Raw genomic sequence first — 14,165 nt, 5'->3', positions numbered from 1 at the left:
AAAGAGAGCAGAGCTACCCCAAGGATGCCTAGCAACAAATTTACCAACAGAAAACAACTTTGTCAGTAATATCAGGTATTTCACCATTTAATTAGAAATATTGGTTGCTGTTGGCCTACTCCAAAATGAACTACATATAACTTACATTTTATGGTCACAAAACTAGCTGGGTCTACGCCCATTATGTCATTAAAAGAATACTAGGAAGTAGGACCGCAGAAACAAATAGTAAAGTGCAGAGGATTAGCCCAGGATTGTACCGGTGACTTTATGTATCAGAGGTCTGTCTCAACTCTCCTTTTCTCCATAAAAGAGAGACAGAGTGGAGAAAACGGGGGAGAGTGAGGAATAATATGTAGGCTATTTGAATATGCAATAGGAACAAACAAATAACAGACGATGCTAATCAAACTAGTATAAAATATTAGACTGTTAAGATGCCCCAAGGGGAGGTGTCGAGGGGAAGTCAACGATGGCGAACCACTAATGAAACGATGCGAGTGTGATATTTCGCTGCGACTTGAATTCATAGATCAGATCACAGCAATCAGTGGTGGACAGTTCGCAGCAGGCAGCTAAATGAAATCAAGCTGCAGTTGAATTTGGAGCAGAATCAAGATGGAAGAGGATATCATTTTAGCGGTGTCCCAGTTCTATATAATACTTCCCGTGCAAATTATAAACTCCAAAGATAGATAACTTTCTTCTCTGTATCCATCTTAAGTATGTATCACTATCATTGTTTCACCTACATGTAGGCCTATCTATAATTACAACTAGTAATTAACGTTTTTGTAAAGCCACAATATATCAGACAGGCGGCCGTTGAACATAAACCCAAATACAATGTACGATTGGAAACTGAACCTTCTCGACCTTTAACTAACTAACGTTTGCATTACTTTCTTTAACATTAACGTTACTCATTCAAACGGCACAACAACAACAAACGTTAATTTAGCCAACAGACTGTAGCTAGCTAAGACAATAGCAAAGACCACATCAACTAGCTAGCGTTAAATATACAATTTAAGTAACTCCGGGATGCACGCACAGCTGTCTTGATATATTTAGTTAATTACGATGTAACGTTAGTTAATTAAAACTGTAGTGGCATGTTCCATGGTAGCATGTAATTAACCCACCTGTGTCCCAGAAGAGTTCGCCTCGGGCTCCTCCATGTTGACTCCCGCAAGCACGCTCCAAGTGGCGCAGGTCAGCAAAACGAACGCGTTAGAACCTTGTGTCCTATGATTGGATGGTCAGTGGGCTACGTGCTGATTGGCTAGTCACTGGGCAACGTGCTGATTGGCTAACATACTCAGGCGTAAAAACAGGGTCAAAATTCGTACTCGTAAATAGCAGCTTGTAGCTTGTAACTTCAGGTTCGCACACACAGATAGGAAATGTGTGTGTCCGTATCTCAGACTTTGTGAAACCTCACTGTTGTAAATATCCATGCACAAAATATTTCTACACCTGCAAAACTTTTTTACACGTGCAAATTATATCTGCAAAAACTTTTCACACACGCACAAAATATTTCTACAGCTGCAAAATGTTTTTACACGAGCAAATTATATCTGTGTGCACAAAACTTTTTTACACATGCACAAAATCTTTTCACATGCGCACAACAGGTGATATACAACTGCAGACTGTGAAATAATTTGCGAATATTATTGACCCTAATTTGATTACATACACGGGGGCGGTCTCAAGTCAAGCTGGAGGTTTTCCCTTGAGCGAGGGCAGATCACGTACCAATCACGGCCCTCGCGTTTCAAACTGTCCGAAATGAATCGCTCCATCTGTATGTCATTATATTTAATTCCACAGTCATCTGCTTCATCGTTTGTTTGAGAGATACATAGCTCGCAGCATCTGTACACATAAAAAGCACAGTGTATTGTAGATTTCCTAAAACAAATTTAAACAAGAATGCGTAATAATTAAATCCACACAAGCTTCTATTGTCCCTAAACAATACTTGTTCCTACCAGCTGAAACTCCTCCTGCCAACTGCTTGTCCTCCAGGAATCTTTGGACTACACTCTTCATCTTTCTGATGCACCACTCTGGATCCCTGCTCATGTTTGTGGGATCCAAACATGCAATGTACCTGACGACTGGAAATTTGAGGGGGCTTTTCTCCTGCACTTTCTTGACCATTGCAGCCAGGCCCTTCATGCACTCTTTCCTGAACGTGAGCACAAAAAGCTCACCTACTCTGCCTCCTGGTTTGCTCTGAAGTGCCTGACAAATAATACATAGACTGTAAATTGTGCAGAAAGGATGATTTACAAAATAAAGTTTATATCAACCTCTCATTGAAATGACAAAATGAGTTTCAATATACATTTATTTGAAACTACACAATATGTAATGCAAGTTCATTTTATTTTTTAACAAATGTCCCTTCATTAGCATAATAAAATGGTAAAAAGGTCAATTTATCATATTAAACTGGCTGGATCAGTGTACAGGTAGAGCAAAGACATAGTAGGCCCATAACTGTATAGATCTATACATATACAGTACGTCTCTGAAAATATATCAAAATTACCTTGATGACAGATTCAGCACCAAGGCCTATGTCAGCATTCATCGGGGAGACCCAGTTCTTCTCATCAGCTGCATCGACTTTGGTGAGCTTCAGGGGGGTGATGTCCTCTAGGAGTTCACTCTTCACAAACCGTCTCAGTAGACTCTACCATATTATAAAGAAATAACAAGAAATCAATGACAGAACCATTAGTGTGGATTAATCAAATTCAGTTTAATTACTGTTATTATTACCTTCAGTAACTCAGCCAAGTCTTTAGCTAAGAAGGGCATCACTGGCCCATCAGTTTGAAATTTTAACAGGAAGGGGCTGAAGGTCCTGGATATCGCAAAGAAGAACTGCAGCTTGGCTATGATGAGTGGATCCCCTTGTGCTGCCGCAATGGTGTCATAAGAGGCTGTGGCAGGGTTTGGGATCTTCTTGTTTTTGACACCATCCACGTACTTCTGTAGCATCGGCCAAATTTCAGCCGCTCTCTCTGCCACACGGACATTTTCAACCCATCTGTGGCCGCAGAATGGTAGTGGGAAGCAGGAGGACCCTGTCAGACTGGTGAAGTCCTCTCTCCTCGCAGGAACGTTGTGGAAGAGGTAGTGCATTGCTCTCAGGAGCCTCTCAAGCTGCCACATCATAAAACCGGCCTTTACTGCGTTGTGGAGAGTGTGAAGGCCACAGCTTACTACAAGGACAAGCTGAGCACCTCCATAGAGCTCTGCGTGCTCTTTCTGTAGAAGATTCACCAATTTGAAGTTGACGTTGGGTCCATCCATGCTGACAGACATAAGCTGCCTCATCTTCAGTTGTGCACCACATTCCTGTGAATTAACAGTAATAAATTAATGACAACAATCCTTGAAAGTGTATTCTTGAAATACAGGGTCATTCAGATGCACGGTAAGGTGCAACTATAGGTTTGTCACTCATAACATTTAAATTAGTCATTTATTCGGTGTTCAAATGTCATTAAGCAAGATTGCAATATTAACTTACATTTTGTAATTGAAACACATTACTGATGGTATCTCCGTTCTCTCCTCCCACTGTGAATCGCGAGAAAGTTTCAGGGCGACAGAGACACAGAGCGTTCCCGTAACCATAGTAACTCACTCTCACCAGAGGGAGAGACGCTGTGCTGCTGCTGACCAGAGCCGTATAATATAATCTATCTATTCTATCTATACGGCGCTGCTGCTGACTGAGATTACTCTGAGCAGCATGCTAAATTACCATATAATAGATCTTTATGTATATTTTTCGCATTTCCCCCGGTAATAACTTTTGTCGTAAAAATGTGTCGCTAGTCGCATCTTAAATAATACTCGCTAATTGCCTAAGACCGTCTGAAAAGATGCCAAATCTACCAAAAATAGCCATGTGTGCAACAAAAGATTCAGTCGTTTACAAAGCACATAACTCATATTCATAATATATGTTTTGAAAATAAAAAAAGACCTGGGATTGAAGAAAAAAGACCCGTGGCTCAGGCAGGCCCTAAACATGAAATGCAAGTAGACTAGAGATACACTTACTTTAATGTGATGCAGCAAGTCCTTGGCTCTTCCGTGTCCCAAAAATTGAGACCCAAGATACCTGGCCCGTACACAGCCATCATCCCAATAACGAATGTGGACGTCCATCTGTTTTTTCTTGGTGGCTTGATTAAGGCTCTCGTCAAACATCAGCACAAACGGCCCAGCCTTGTTGATGCTATTAACGAGCTGTTCTTTAAAGTAAGGGGCCAAGCCGAGTCGGACTATGTACCCTGTTTTGTCTTTTCCACAGGCGAACTTCTTGGCTATTTCCGAATCTGGGAACATAGCTTGGAAAAGATCGGAAATCCCTTCATTGGAATTGATGGATTGGTGTTTAATTACGGTGTTGAGGCACCACAGAACCTCTGCCTGTAGCGTTGGAGTGGCGCCCAGCATCACTCGGAGGTCAGCAGTAGTGCTAGATGAAGTGGCGGAGGCTGTAGTAGCTTCAGCGATAGTGGGTGGGGGCGGTGATGTTGGGCAGAAATGCGCGATTGAGACCTGCTGTCTGCGTCCCACAGCGGCTTTGTGGCTAGCACTTAGCATGTGGGACCGGACAGCTTTGATCCCCATCGAGGCAACACTAATCGCCTTCCGACACATGCAGCAGTAGGCCTCACGGTTATTCCCAGAGACGGGCCTCAGCCATGGTTCGAACTCCGTATCCTCCAACCATTTGGATGAAAACTTGCATTTCCCCATGTTGTAACCGGCGTAAACTGACCTTCGCGCGCTATCAAGCAGCAGTCATCAGTGAGCGTGCAATGTCCTGTTCAGATGACGTAAAATCCAACGGGATGAAAAAAAATAATAACTACACAGAATCACACTATACACCTACGCAATGATTAAATTCAGGCAAACTTTAGAATATAATTTATATACTTATTGCAAACAAGCTACAAAATGTAATACCTTGGAAAATGCAATTTAATACTTTTTAATAGTTTTTAAAAGCCTTATTTTTCGCTAAATTGATTTATCAACTTTTAATACTTTTTAAGACCCCGCGGACACCCTGAATAAACGAGACAGCAGCTTTTTGGCATGTTAAAACTATTATTTTCTGCCTCACTCATGAGAGTAACAGCTGGCGAAATTACAGCCTCGCCTACTGATTTCAAATGTGTGCTCTAAAATTATATTTATAAATGACTATTATCATTATTATAAGCAAGATAATAAATGGCAAAGATATGTAGAAAATAAACGTATTTAAGATACGTTCATAAGAAACGTAACGTGGGAGAAAATATGTTTCTAGAAGATATGTAGAAAATAAACGTATTTGAGATACGCTCATAACGAACTTGGGAGAAAATACGTTTCTAGCTAAACATAATTGAGAATGCAGCTTAGTTCTGTAGGAACGTAATTTTTAGGAGACAGGGTTGCCATAATACATTCTGACGAAAAATACTAATTATTATGAATACAAATAAAATAAAAGAAGCCTCCCGTGAGTTACTACAAGCTATAAAGTAGATTTTAAAAACGTTTTATAGAATAAAAGCTCACTGCTGGACGTTCTAGAAATGCGTGTGTGCATCACGACAAAGCAGCCTCATTCACTTTACATTGGCGTTGTTTGCGTGGTGCAGACACGTAAATGTAGCAAAGTTTGTGACTCCACCACCCAATGTGGTGTTAATGAGTCGTGGTGGAGTCACGCATTCTGGTGAGATCAGGTTGGTTTCCCTGGATGATGTAAATAGCTAAGTGCCATGTTAGGGGGACATTACGGACCTCAGGGGTCAGCAGGGGTATTCAATAGACCTATCGCTAAACCACGCCACAAATAGAATTTGTCCAATCATATCACAGCGAAAATCCCTCCTGGCAGAAAACTCGGACATCACCAGAAAAGCCGTTTGTGGGGCGCATCAAACCAAAACCAGACGTCTGTGATCGAAACCACTGTGAAGAGTTCAGTTTCTATGTTTATTATCTAGCTAATATCTGATGGTGAAACGCGGGGTGGGGTGAAATGGTGGGGTACCTGTAGTTCGGACACCAGGTACCCTGAAAGACTGGATGGAGGAGTATATTTCGTACCTTTTCCGAAGCCCAAAAGAAAACTCGACAAATGCAAGCGGTGGATTATACTGTGTCGTCGACCACATACACAACTGAATGTGAAGACAATTACCAAGGACACTTATGTTTGCTCAAAGGTGAGGTCAATTCATAAAGACATAATATTTGACGGCATGTATTAGAAACGTAGACCAAACTATTAGTTTGCTAACGATTGACTTTGACTGCCAACTAGCTAGCGTATATCCAGCCCAGCTAGCTAACGTTAGCTGCCAACTTGTTAGCCAGCTAACTAGCTACAGTGTTATCAACATCAATGTTTGCTGTCTGAATTTTCGTCCTCGCTAGTTAGCTGGTGTTTTTAGCTAACTTTTGCTAACTGTCTTTTCACCTCAAAGCACAGATGGGAAGCCAACTCTGGAATATCCAGATCCCATCCGGGCTCTCGTGTCTGCTGCTCCGAAAAGACACAGACCGAGCTCACCCAAAAAAAGGTAACGTTACAGTCAGCCAGGTGCATAACAGTGAAAATGATGACCAACAAGGACAGTTATAGTTATAGATTTAATGTAGTGACCACCACTGCTAACATTCAACATCATATTATCATTTCAATGGTTACACAACAGTCACCACTACACACGACAGGCAACAAGATTAGATATTTTATATAAAGAAATACATGGCTACCTTTTTACTCTTGCTTTTAAGTGTTAACTTTCATCTGCTTTTGCTTTTATTAGCTCTTGCTTCTATTTTTTAATGTTGTTCCTTGCTTTTACTGTACTTATTATTGCTTTTATCAATTTTTATATATTTTATTATGCATTTTAGGGAAAAGCACTCATACACAGGACATCCTAGCTGACAACATTGATAGTATAAAAAACTGGCTAACGGACAATAGGTTGTCACTGCATCTAGGCAAGACAGAATCCATATTAATGGGTTCAAAAATAAGGCTAAGCAGGGAGGACAAACTTTTTATAACCACCGGAGGCTCAACCATCACATCACAGCCCTCAGTAAAATATCTAGGTTGTATCTTCTAGATGAGACTCTAGGACAGCGGTTTTCAAAGTGTGAGGCGCGCCTCCCCTGGGGGGCGCCAGAGAGCTTCAGGGGAGGCGCAGCGTGAGACACAAAAGAACGAGGAAAAGACGAGTAAAGTGACACTTGCCCACTTGTGGCTGTCTGTGGAGACCAAGTCCCCCCCCCTCGCCAAAAAGGCCGTAAAAGTGCTCATTCCCTTCACCTCCACCTACCTGTGTGAGTGCAGGTTTTCCACATTGACTTTGATCAAAAGCAAGTACCGGTCAAGGCTGCAGCCAGAGGATGATCTGCGTTTATTCCTGTGTGCATTAAAGACGCAGACTCATTGTTCCCACTAAAGTAGGGGTGAGTGTAATGAGGAGGCAAAGTTGACGTTCAGTGTGTTACCGGGAGCATATAAGGATTTATCCACCATGTTGAAAATGTTAAAAAAAATATGTCTTGAAAACACGGCGTGCGGAAATATACGGGTCGTGCTGCAGCTAGATGTGCCTGTCCTCTGTAAGAAGGTGTCGACGACTGACATGCAAGGAAGAACGGCTGTCCACAGGCTGTTCCAACTTTAACAACTGTATGAACTTCCAGGGTAGTGAATTGAGGGTAGTGTGTGGTATATTTTCATGCACGGACACGCATGTTCCACAACACACAAACTGAACAACACTCCATTTTCCGATCGCTACCAACGTTCTTGCGATCTTGTTATAATAACAAGTGCACGTTACTGATGCAATATGGTTGAGACTATTCGGGCTTATTCTAGAGGGGTGCAAGGAATAGTCCAAGTTGTGGGGGAGTTTTATACAATATGTTTAAAACATAAAAAGGTTTAAAAAAGTTATTGTTTAATGTTTTAAGGAGGTGACGCTACTCAGCCAATCAAATCGGTGCAGTCAGCACGATAGATTCAAACACACACACACAGAGACGAGACAAGAGGAGAGAAACAGTCTGAGTAATTTCAAATGGCGGAAGGTAGACAGCGAAAACAGAGCATTTAATTACATTTTCTCTTACTGGACCTCTTTGAAATGCAATTGAATACCCCTGCATTATAGCAACAACAACAATAATAATAATAATAATAATAATAATAATAATAACAGCAATAATAATTGGGAGGGGGGGCGCGGCTGTTCTTATGTTCTCTGAGGGGAGGCTCACCTTCCCACACTTTGAAAACCCCTGCTCTAGGAGGTGCCCACATGGCCCTAAATGTCCTGGGCAAGATAAGCGCCAGAACAAGGTTCCTAGCTAGGAAGTCAATTTTTCTTAGCTTTGACTGCCTAAAAACCCTTGCCTCATGTCTGGTCCAGTGCCATTTCGACTATGCCATCAGCTCATGGTACTGGAGCCTTAACAAACCCCTGCAACATAAACTCCAAACAGCACAGAACAAACTAATCAGAGTAGTATTAGGCCTAAATTCCAGAACCCATATAGGGAGGACTCAATTTACACAACTCTACTGGCTACCAGGGGAGGCCAGAGCCAAACAACTACAGCTAGGGATGGTCCACAAGATTTTAAACAGGAGAGCCCCAACATATTTTAACAACCACCTTGAAATGATTGCACAAACACACAACACAAGAGGAAGCCTGAGAAATGTAGTCCCCTTAAACAAAACAGGAAGATAGGTAAAATGTCATTTAGATATAGAGGTGCAGTGGAGTGGAACAAACTACCACTCAATATTAAGGAAACCGAGAGTGCTGCAGTGTTCAAATCAAGGATAAGGAAGCAGCTGTTTAGCAACCTGCCACTGTAATGTTGGTGCGACGGTATTATGTGTTGAACCTCTGGTGAACGATGAGTAATGTCTCTATGCACTTTGTTGATGAAAATAATTGTTTTTAATGCACCAATGAGCATGAATGATGCTTTTTTTATAATAAAAAAAAACTGAAACATGAATACTACTACATGCACTTTAGATTATGCACTAAGAATGCTCGATGCACTTCAGATGCCATAGTGCCACTTGAAACCAGTAACAACAGGGACAACGATGGAAATAAGTCCTGGACTTTTCGTTTTATCCCTGACAAGGCAAATACAAATGATGATCTGTCAATGTTGTTATGTTTGTTGTCAATAAAATCCACTTTGAGCTGGATTTTATGTATGAAAGATGCTCCATAAACAGGGTGTCCGCGGGGTCTTAAAAAGTATTACAAGTTGATAAATCAATTTAGCAAAAATTAAGGCTTTTAAAAAGTATTAAACGGCATTTTCCAAGGTATTAAGAAGTCCCACAGCAACGACAACATGAAACACCCTTTAATTTACTGAAACGACATGTCGGGAAACCCCCTCAAGGCGGCCCCCATAGCGCGCCGTAAAATGCTGCTTCTTATTTTAAGTTTCGTTGCCTTGCTCCGCTCTGTGGGGGGGGGGGAGGTCCCAATGTGGGTAGACCGGCATACGCAACGCTCTGGGGGTCCAACGGCTCCGTGTGTAAGCCCTATATGATCATTTTCTGATTACGACTAAATAGCCCGCCTCCCTCTCCCAACGTCTCCTGCTGCTGCTGGGCTGTCAGAAGAGGGTGAGGAAAAGAGAGGCAGGCACCGTTTATTAAATATTATTATACAGAGAACAGAGTCGTCATCAATTTGTTTTAAAGCTCAATAAATAACAAGGAAGACCTCTGATCGGCACTTTTCTAATTTTGTACGGAAGATTTCAACTTTAACGGACATGTTGACCGGCGGAACATTTTTTTTAACGGAAACTGCCGCACGGTTCCCTCGTCCCTTGAAAGAGGCGGAGAGGTGGGTGTTTTTCATCTGTTGGTGGACTACCTGAGAGATATACAGCAGGAGAACACGCCGTCCACCGCGGAGAATAAACAGAAGGGCAACCATGCTCCGGGGTCTTCTTCGCTGCTTTTGGTGTATTTTGTGGCGGCAGCAGCGCCACTTACAGGCCTGGCATATGTACTACAGCGTTTCCAGCATTTCCAGCGGTCTAGTGTGAACGGACACATTAATGAATCAAATGCGTGTGAACGGAAGATTTTTTTGCGTTTGCGTATGCGTTTTACCGTATGCGTCCTCGTGGGGCCGGGGTCTAAGCCAAACTATATCCGGTCACAGAGATCTGCTATTTTAAAGTAAAGTCAACACATATAGACCCTAAATATAGCCTATATTAAGAACGAGAAAAGTCTTAACATATATATCGTTTTTTGTAAACATATGACAAATGTGTGAGGGTGATGACGTCAGAGCATCGTCCTATGTGCCAGGGCTTAGCCCCGGACAGCCCCAGCCCAATTTAACCCCTGGGTATTTGTGAGGGAGCTCCTATATGGCATTACCCCGCTGAAGCTCACCAAAGTTTAATATATTTCATTGTTCAAAGTTTTGTCAATTGTTTTGTTTATTGGTCAAATACTGGTTTCTAATGGTTTCTGAGGAGTTTTACTGGAATCAAAGAGCACACAGTACAGAAGCAACAAAGCAGCATACTGCATTAAACCTGACCTTCACAGAGAGGTTGAAGTCCATGTGGAGAGGATGCTTCAGTAGTCTGTCTGCACTCTGTTTAGTTGTGCTATCTTACAATCAATATAGTAAATGTGAGGTAAAGTGTGTCGCCAATGTAACCGGTTAGAACTCAAAGTTGCGATGAGGTCTTAAAATGTATGGAAAGGGTCTTAAAAAAGGTATTAAAAGGTATTAAATTTGACCTCAGGATTCCTGCATATACCCTGATAAATGAACTATTATTATTATTATCTGTCTATGCTTAGCTAATACTCAGCTTTTTGTGTTTTTTTCACAGAATGAGGTGTGCTGGAGATGTTACTGCCCTCACAGAGACGACACAGGTCAACCCAAGACAGGACATGAGTGACAATGAAAGAGGTCTGATTTATGTCTTTGGACTAAAGTGAGCATCATGGAATGTGTGCAGCTTTCCAATCATGTCATTGATGAACTGAATATCTCTGTGAACTCTCTCAATATATATGTATATCTCTTCTTGTAAAAAGTACAAAGTCACAGAAGTCGAGTCCGCTAAGTAGTAGTTGCCCTTGAATTTGGTAATAACAGTTATGCCTCTCTGAGATGTGCATGTCTTCTCCATCTTTACGCACATAGAAATCTTTTATGGCTGTGGCTGCCTCTGCTACTGTCATGTCCCTTGCTGCAAAGGGACATTTCACCTCAAGTAAGCCTGTTTGACCATTGTCACATACTATAGCATCTGGTGTTGCCCCAAGGAAGGGGAGATCTGGTTGCAGGAGGAGGCCAGAGCTATGAACATGCCTATCTGGAAATGTCTCCTGGTACAGCTGCTTGGCCTTTGACTCATTGGCAGAGCCATAGGTTGTTGCAGTAGCAGTGAAGGGCTTGAGGTAATATGTGGACTGTATGAAGGCATCTGAAATGTTCTTTCTCTTTACTATTGCGCCAAATTCTGATGCAGTCAGCCTGCCCTCTCGCTCCTTGTGCCACAGTGGACATGCAGCCTGTCCCGTGGTTTGCAGTTGTAATATTATTGCTTCCTCCAGATCAAAGCTCTGCTTGTGCTGTGGTGTTGGTATGGCTATGTCTGGAGAGAGGGGCATGGGGATGGTCTTGGTACAGGAAGAGGATACAGGCAGGGATGTTGCTGGGTTGGTCTGTGGGAGCTGCAACAGTGCAAAAAAAGAGCTGCAGCGAGAGAAAAAATTAGAAACATCAAGGACTCATTTGTCTCCTCTTATCCCTCTCTCTCATTCCTTTCTCCCCTCATTCACCTCTCCCTCTCTCCTCATTCACCTCTCCCCCTCATCCCTCTCCCCTCATCCATCACCCCTCTCTCCTTATCCATCACTCCTCTCTCCTCCCCTCTTACGCCTCTCTCTTCTCTAAGAAGGTCAGGGTGTGGAGGAGCCTCCAGATGAGGAGCGCCGGCCTGTGGAGCAGCCTCCCCCAATGGAAGGTGGACAAGAGGAGCGAGATGAAAGATTGAGAAATCAACAACACAAATCGAATCAGTGACGAGTATAAATACTGTTCTGAGACATAATCATGTACCAAATAGATTAACACCAGAGGTCTTGCAGCACAGCCGTGTACCAGCCTATTTCAAATATGCCACTGGATTCACTTCAACAATCAACAATACTGTGTTTAGTATACCTAGCAGTGAAACAGCACAGCAAATTTCAGTCCCATTGACATATAGCAGAACTGATTGGCAAATTAACACAATGCCCCTGCGTGTGCAGCTCTTGCTTGTTCTTATGAAACTGAGACAAAATCATGATTTAAAAGATTTGGCATTTAGATTTATGATTGATGAACGTAGTGTTGGTACTTTGTTCAACGCATGGGTGGACTACATGTTCACAGTTCTAGGGGAACTACCCGCATGGCCTCATAGAGACATAATAATGGCACAAATGCCAGGAAAGTACAGAGAGGAATTTTCCTACAACGATGGCAATATTAGACTGTACAGAGTTAAAAATTCAAACCCCAACTTCACTTGTATTGCAGAGCCAAAGCTACTCAACCTACAAGTCTGCAAACACATTGAAATCCCTCATAGCATGTGATCCACGAGGTTCTGTAATACTTTGTTCAACTCTTTTCACTGGATCGATGTCTGACAAAGAAATAGTTAGGCAGAGCAACTTTATTGAGCTAATGAAAAATCTGCTTAAACATGGCTATCTGTAGGAAGGGGATGGGCTTATGGTAGATAAAGGATTTTTAATTGAAAATGACCTACACGAAATTGGACTTGAAATAAACATCCCACCCTTCGTCAAATGCCCTCTACAGATGTCTGCCTGACAAAAAAAGTGGCTGCACACAGGATACATGTTGAACGTGCTATATCAAAGATACAGAAATGTAAAATTGTGTCAGAGAGGATCCCTAACATAAGGTTGAGAAAAATCAACCAGATCTGGTGATTATGCTGTCTAACTTCCAGCCTTGCATCCTCAAGAATACCATTACCTGATAGCTCAAGCCACAATCAATGGTGTAGTCCTTTCCACCTACTGCTACCTGTATAGGGGTCTGGTTAACGATGTAGCTTATAGGTGTGCCTCTCATTCCTCTCAGTGTCTCATATATTTCCTCAGATTCCTGACTCCTAAAGGCAGAAAGATACATGTTACTGTTAACTGTGTTATGCATAGTATTAACTATTAACTGTAGAAATGTATCTGATGTTGTGCCTAGGCTATTATTCTTTCACATCAAACTGCATGACGGTGCAAACATTTTTTTTCAATAAACTGTGAAGGAGCACCATTTTGCCTTTATTACCAAATGTATCTGTGTTTTTATTGTGCTTTGAAACTACCTGTTAGGAGTGTAGGTGGGGATCACTGGTCTCCGTTTGCGGTTCAGTTTGGCATTTGCCACCACTGCAGAGGATATAGGCTGGCCTGCTACCTTCTTCCCTCTGGGTTTATGCCACTGCTGTGGCCGACTTGTACAGGAGGCAGTGTCTTCATTTTGGGCACGAGAAATGTCTAAACTGTACATGAGCCCAATGATGTGCGAACAGTAACCTGGTGCCCTATGGTTTCAACAGCAATGAGAAGGGGAGAAAAGAAATAGGCTACTGTTTGAGAACACTGCTCGTACTAGCTGCTACTTGTATATAGCTCCCAAGTGCAGTGGGACTAGGCTACTCATTGAACCTGGTGCAACCTACTTTAATTTAGCCTGCCTATCACTAACGTTACATAAATGACACAGCTGTCGGGTCTAGCTACTGGCCTACACAGTGGCTTTGATATATGCAAATCCAATGTCTGCCTGACTTTAGCCCTGCCCCACCCACTCAGTATACCGGGTGAGTGAGAGAGCTCGTATACCGCGTTGGACCACTAGCCTAAACTAAAATATCAGCAATAGTAGTAATCATGGATTATCGTCATAGTTCTTGTAATCTTCAATCAAATCAACTGTAAGTAATGCTTGAGAGTAGCTAGCTAGCTAACGTTATCTATAGCT

The 14,165-nt window shown here is 42.2% G+C and overlaps 2 protein-coding genes across 3 annotated transcripts; one reads left to right on the top strand and one right to left on the bottom strand.

The window, feature by feature from the left end:
* Positions 1 to 1,487: 1,487 nt before the first annotated feature.
* On the bottom strand, positions 1,488 to 5,009 carry LOC307022939 (uncharacterized protein). Its single transcript, XM_079655872.1, has 3 exons — positions 2,800 to 5,009; positions 2,567 to 2,710; positions 1,488 to 2,256 (listed from the first exon to the last, which is right to left on the bottom strand). Exons 1-3 carry the CDS (start codon positions 3,358 to 3,360, stop codon positions 1,921 to 1,923), a joined length of 1,041 nt encoding a protein of 346 aa, XP_079511998.1. The 5' UTR covers positions 3,361 to 5,009; the 3' UTR covers positions 1,488 to 1,920.
* Positions 5,010 to 5,869: 860 nt separating this feature from the next.
* LOC307017380 (uncharacterized protein) lies at positions 5,870 to 12,290 on the top strand. 2 transcript variants are annotated; one of them, XM_079646974.1, is made up of 4 exons: positions 5,870 to 6,272; positions 6,539 to 6,629; positions 10,981 to 11,063; positions 12,061 to 12,290. In XM_079646974.1, the coding sequence occupies exons 1-4, from the start codon at positions 6,185 to 6,187 to the stop codon at positions 12,183 to 12,185; spliced, it is 387 nt and encodes a 128-aa protein (XP_079503100.1). In that variant the 5' UTR covers positions 5,870 to 6,184; the 3' UTR covers positions 12,186 to 12,290. The 2 variants fall into 2 exon arrangements, with proteins under 2 accessions (XP_079503100.1, XP_079503101.1); XM_079646975.1 differs by having other exon boundaries at positions 6,534 to 6,629.
* Positions 12,291 to 14,165: the final 1,875 nt, after the last annotated feature.

Source organism: Notothenia rossii (assembly GCF_949606895.1).
Source record: "Notothenia rossii genome assembly, chromosome: 1".
NCBI classification, from domain to species: Eukaryota; Metazoa; Chordata; class Actinopteri; order Perciformes; family Nototheniidae; genus Notothenia; species Notothenia rossii.
Note: the sequence above shows the minus strand (reverse complement) of the source record. Positions and strands in the feature narration are given on the sequence as shown.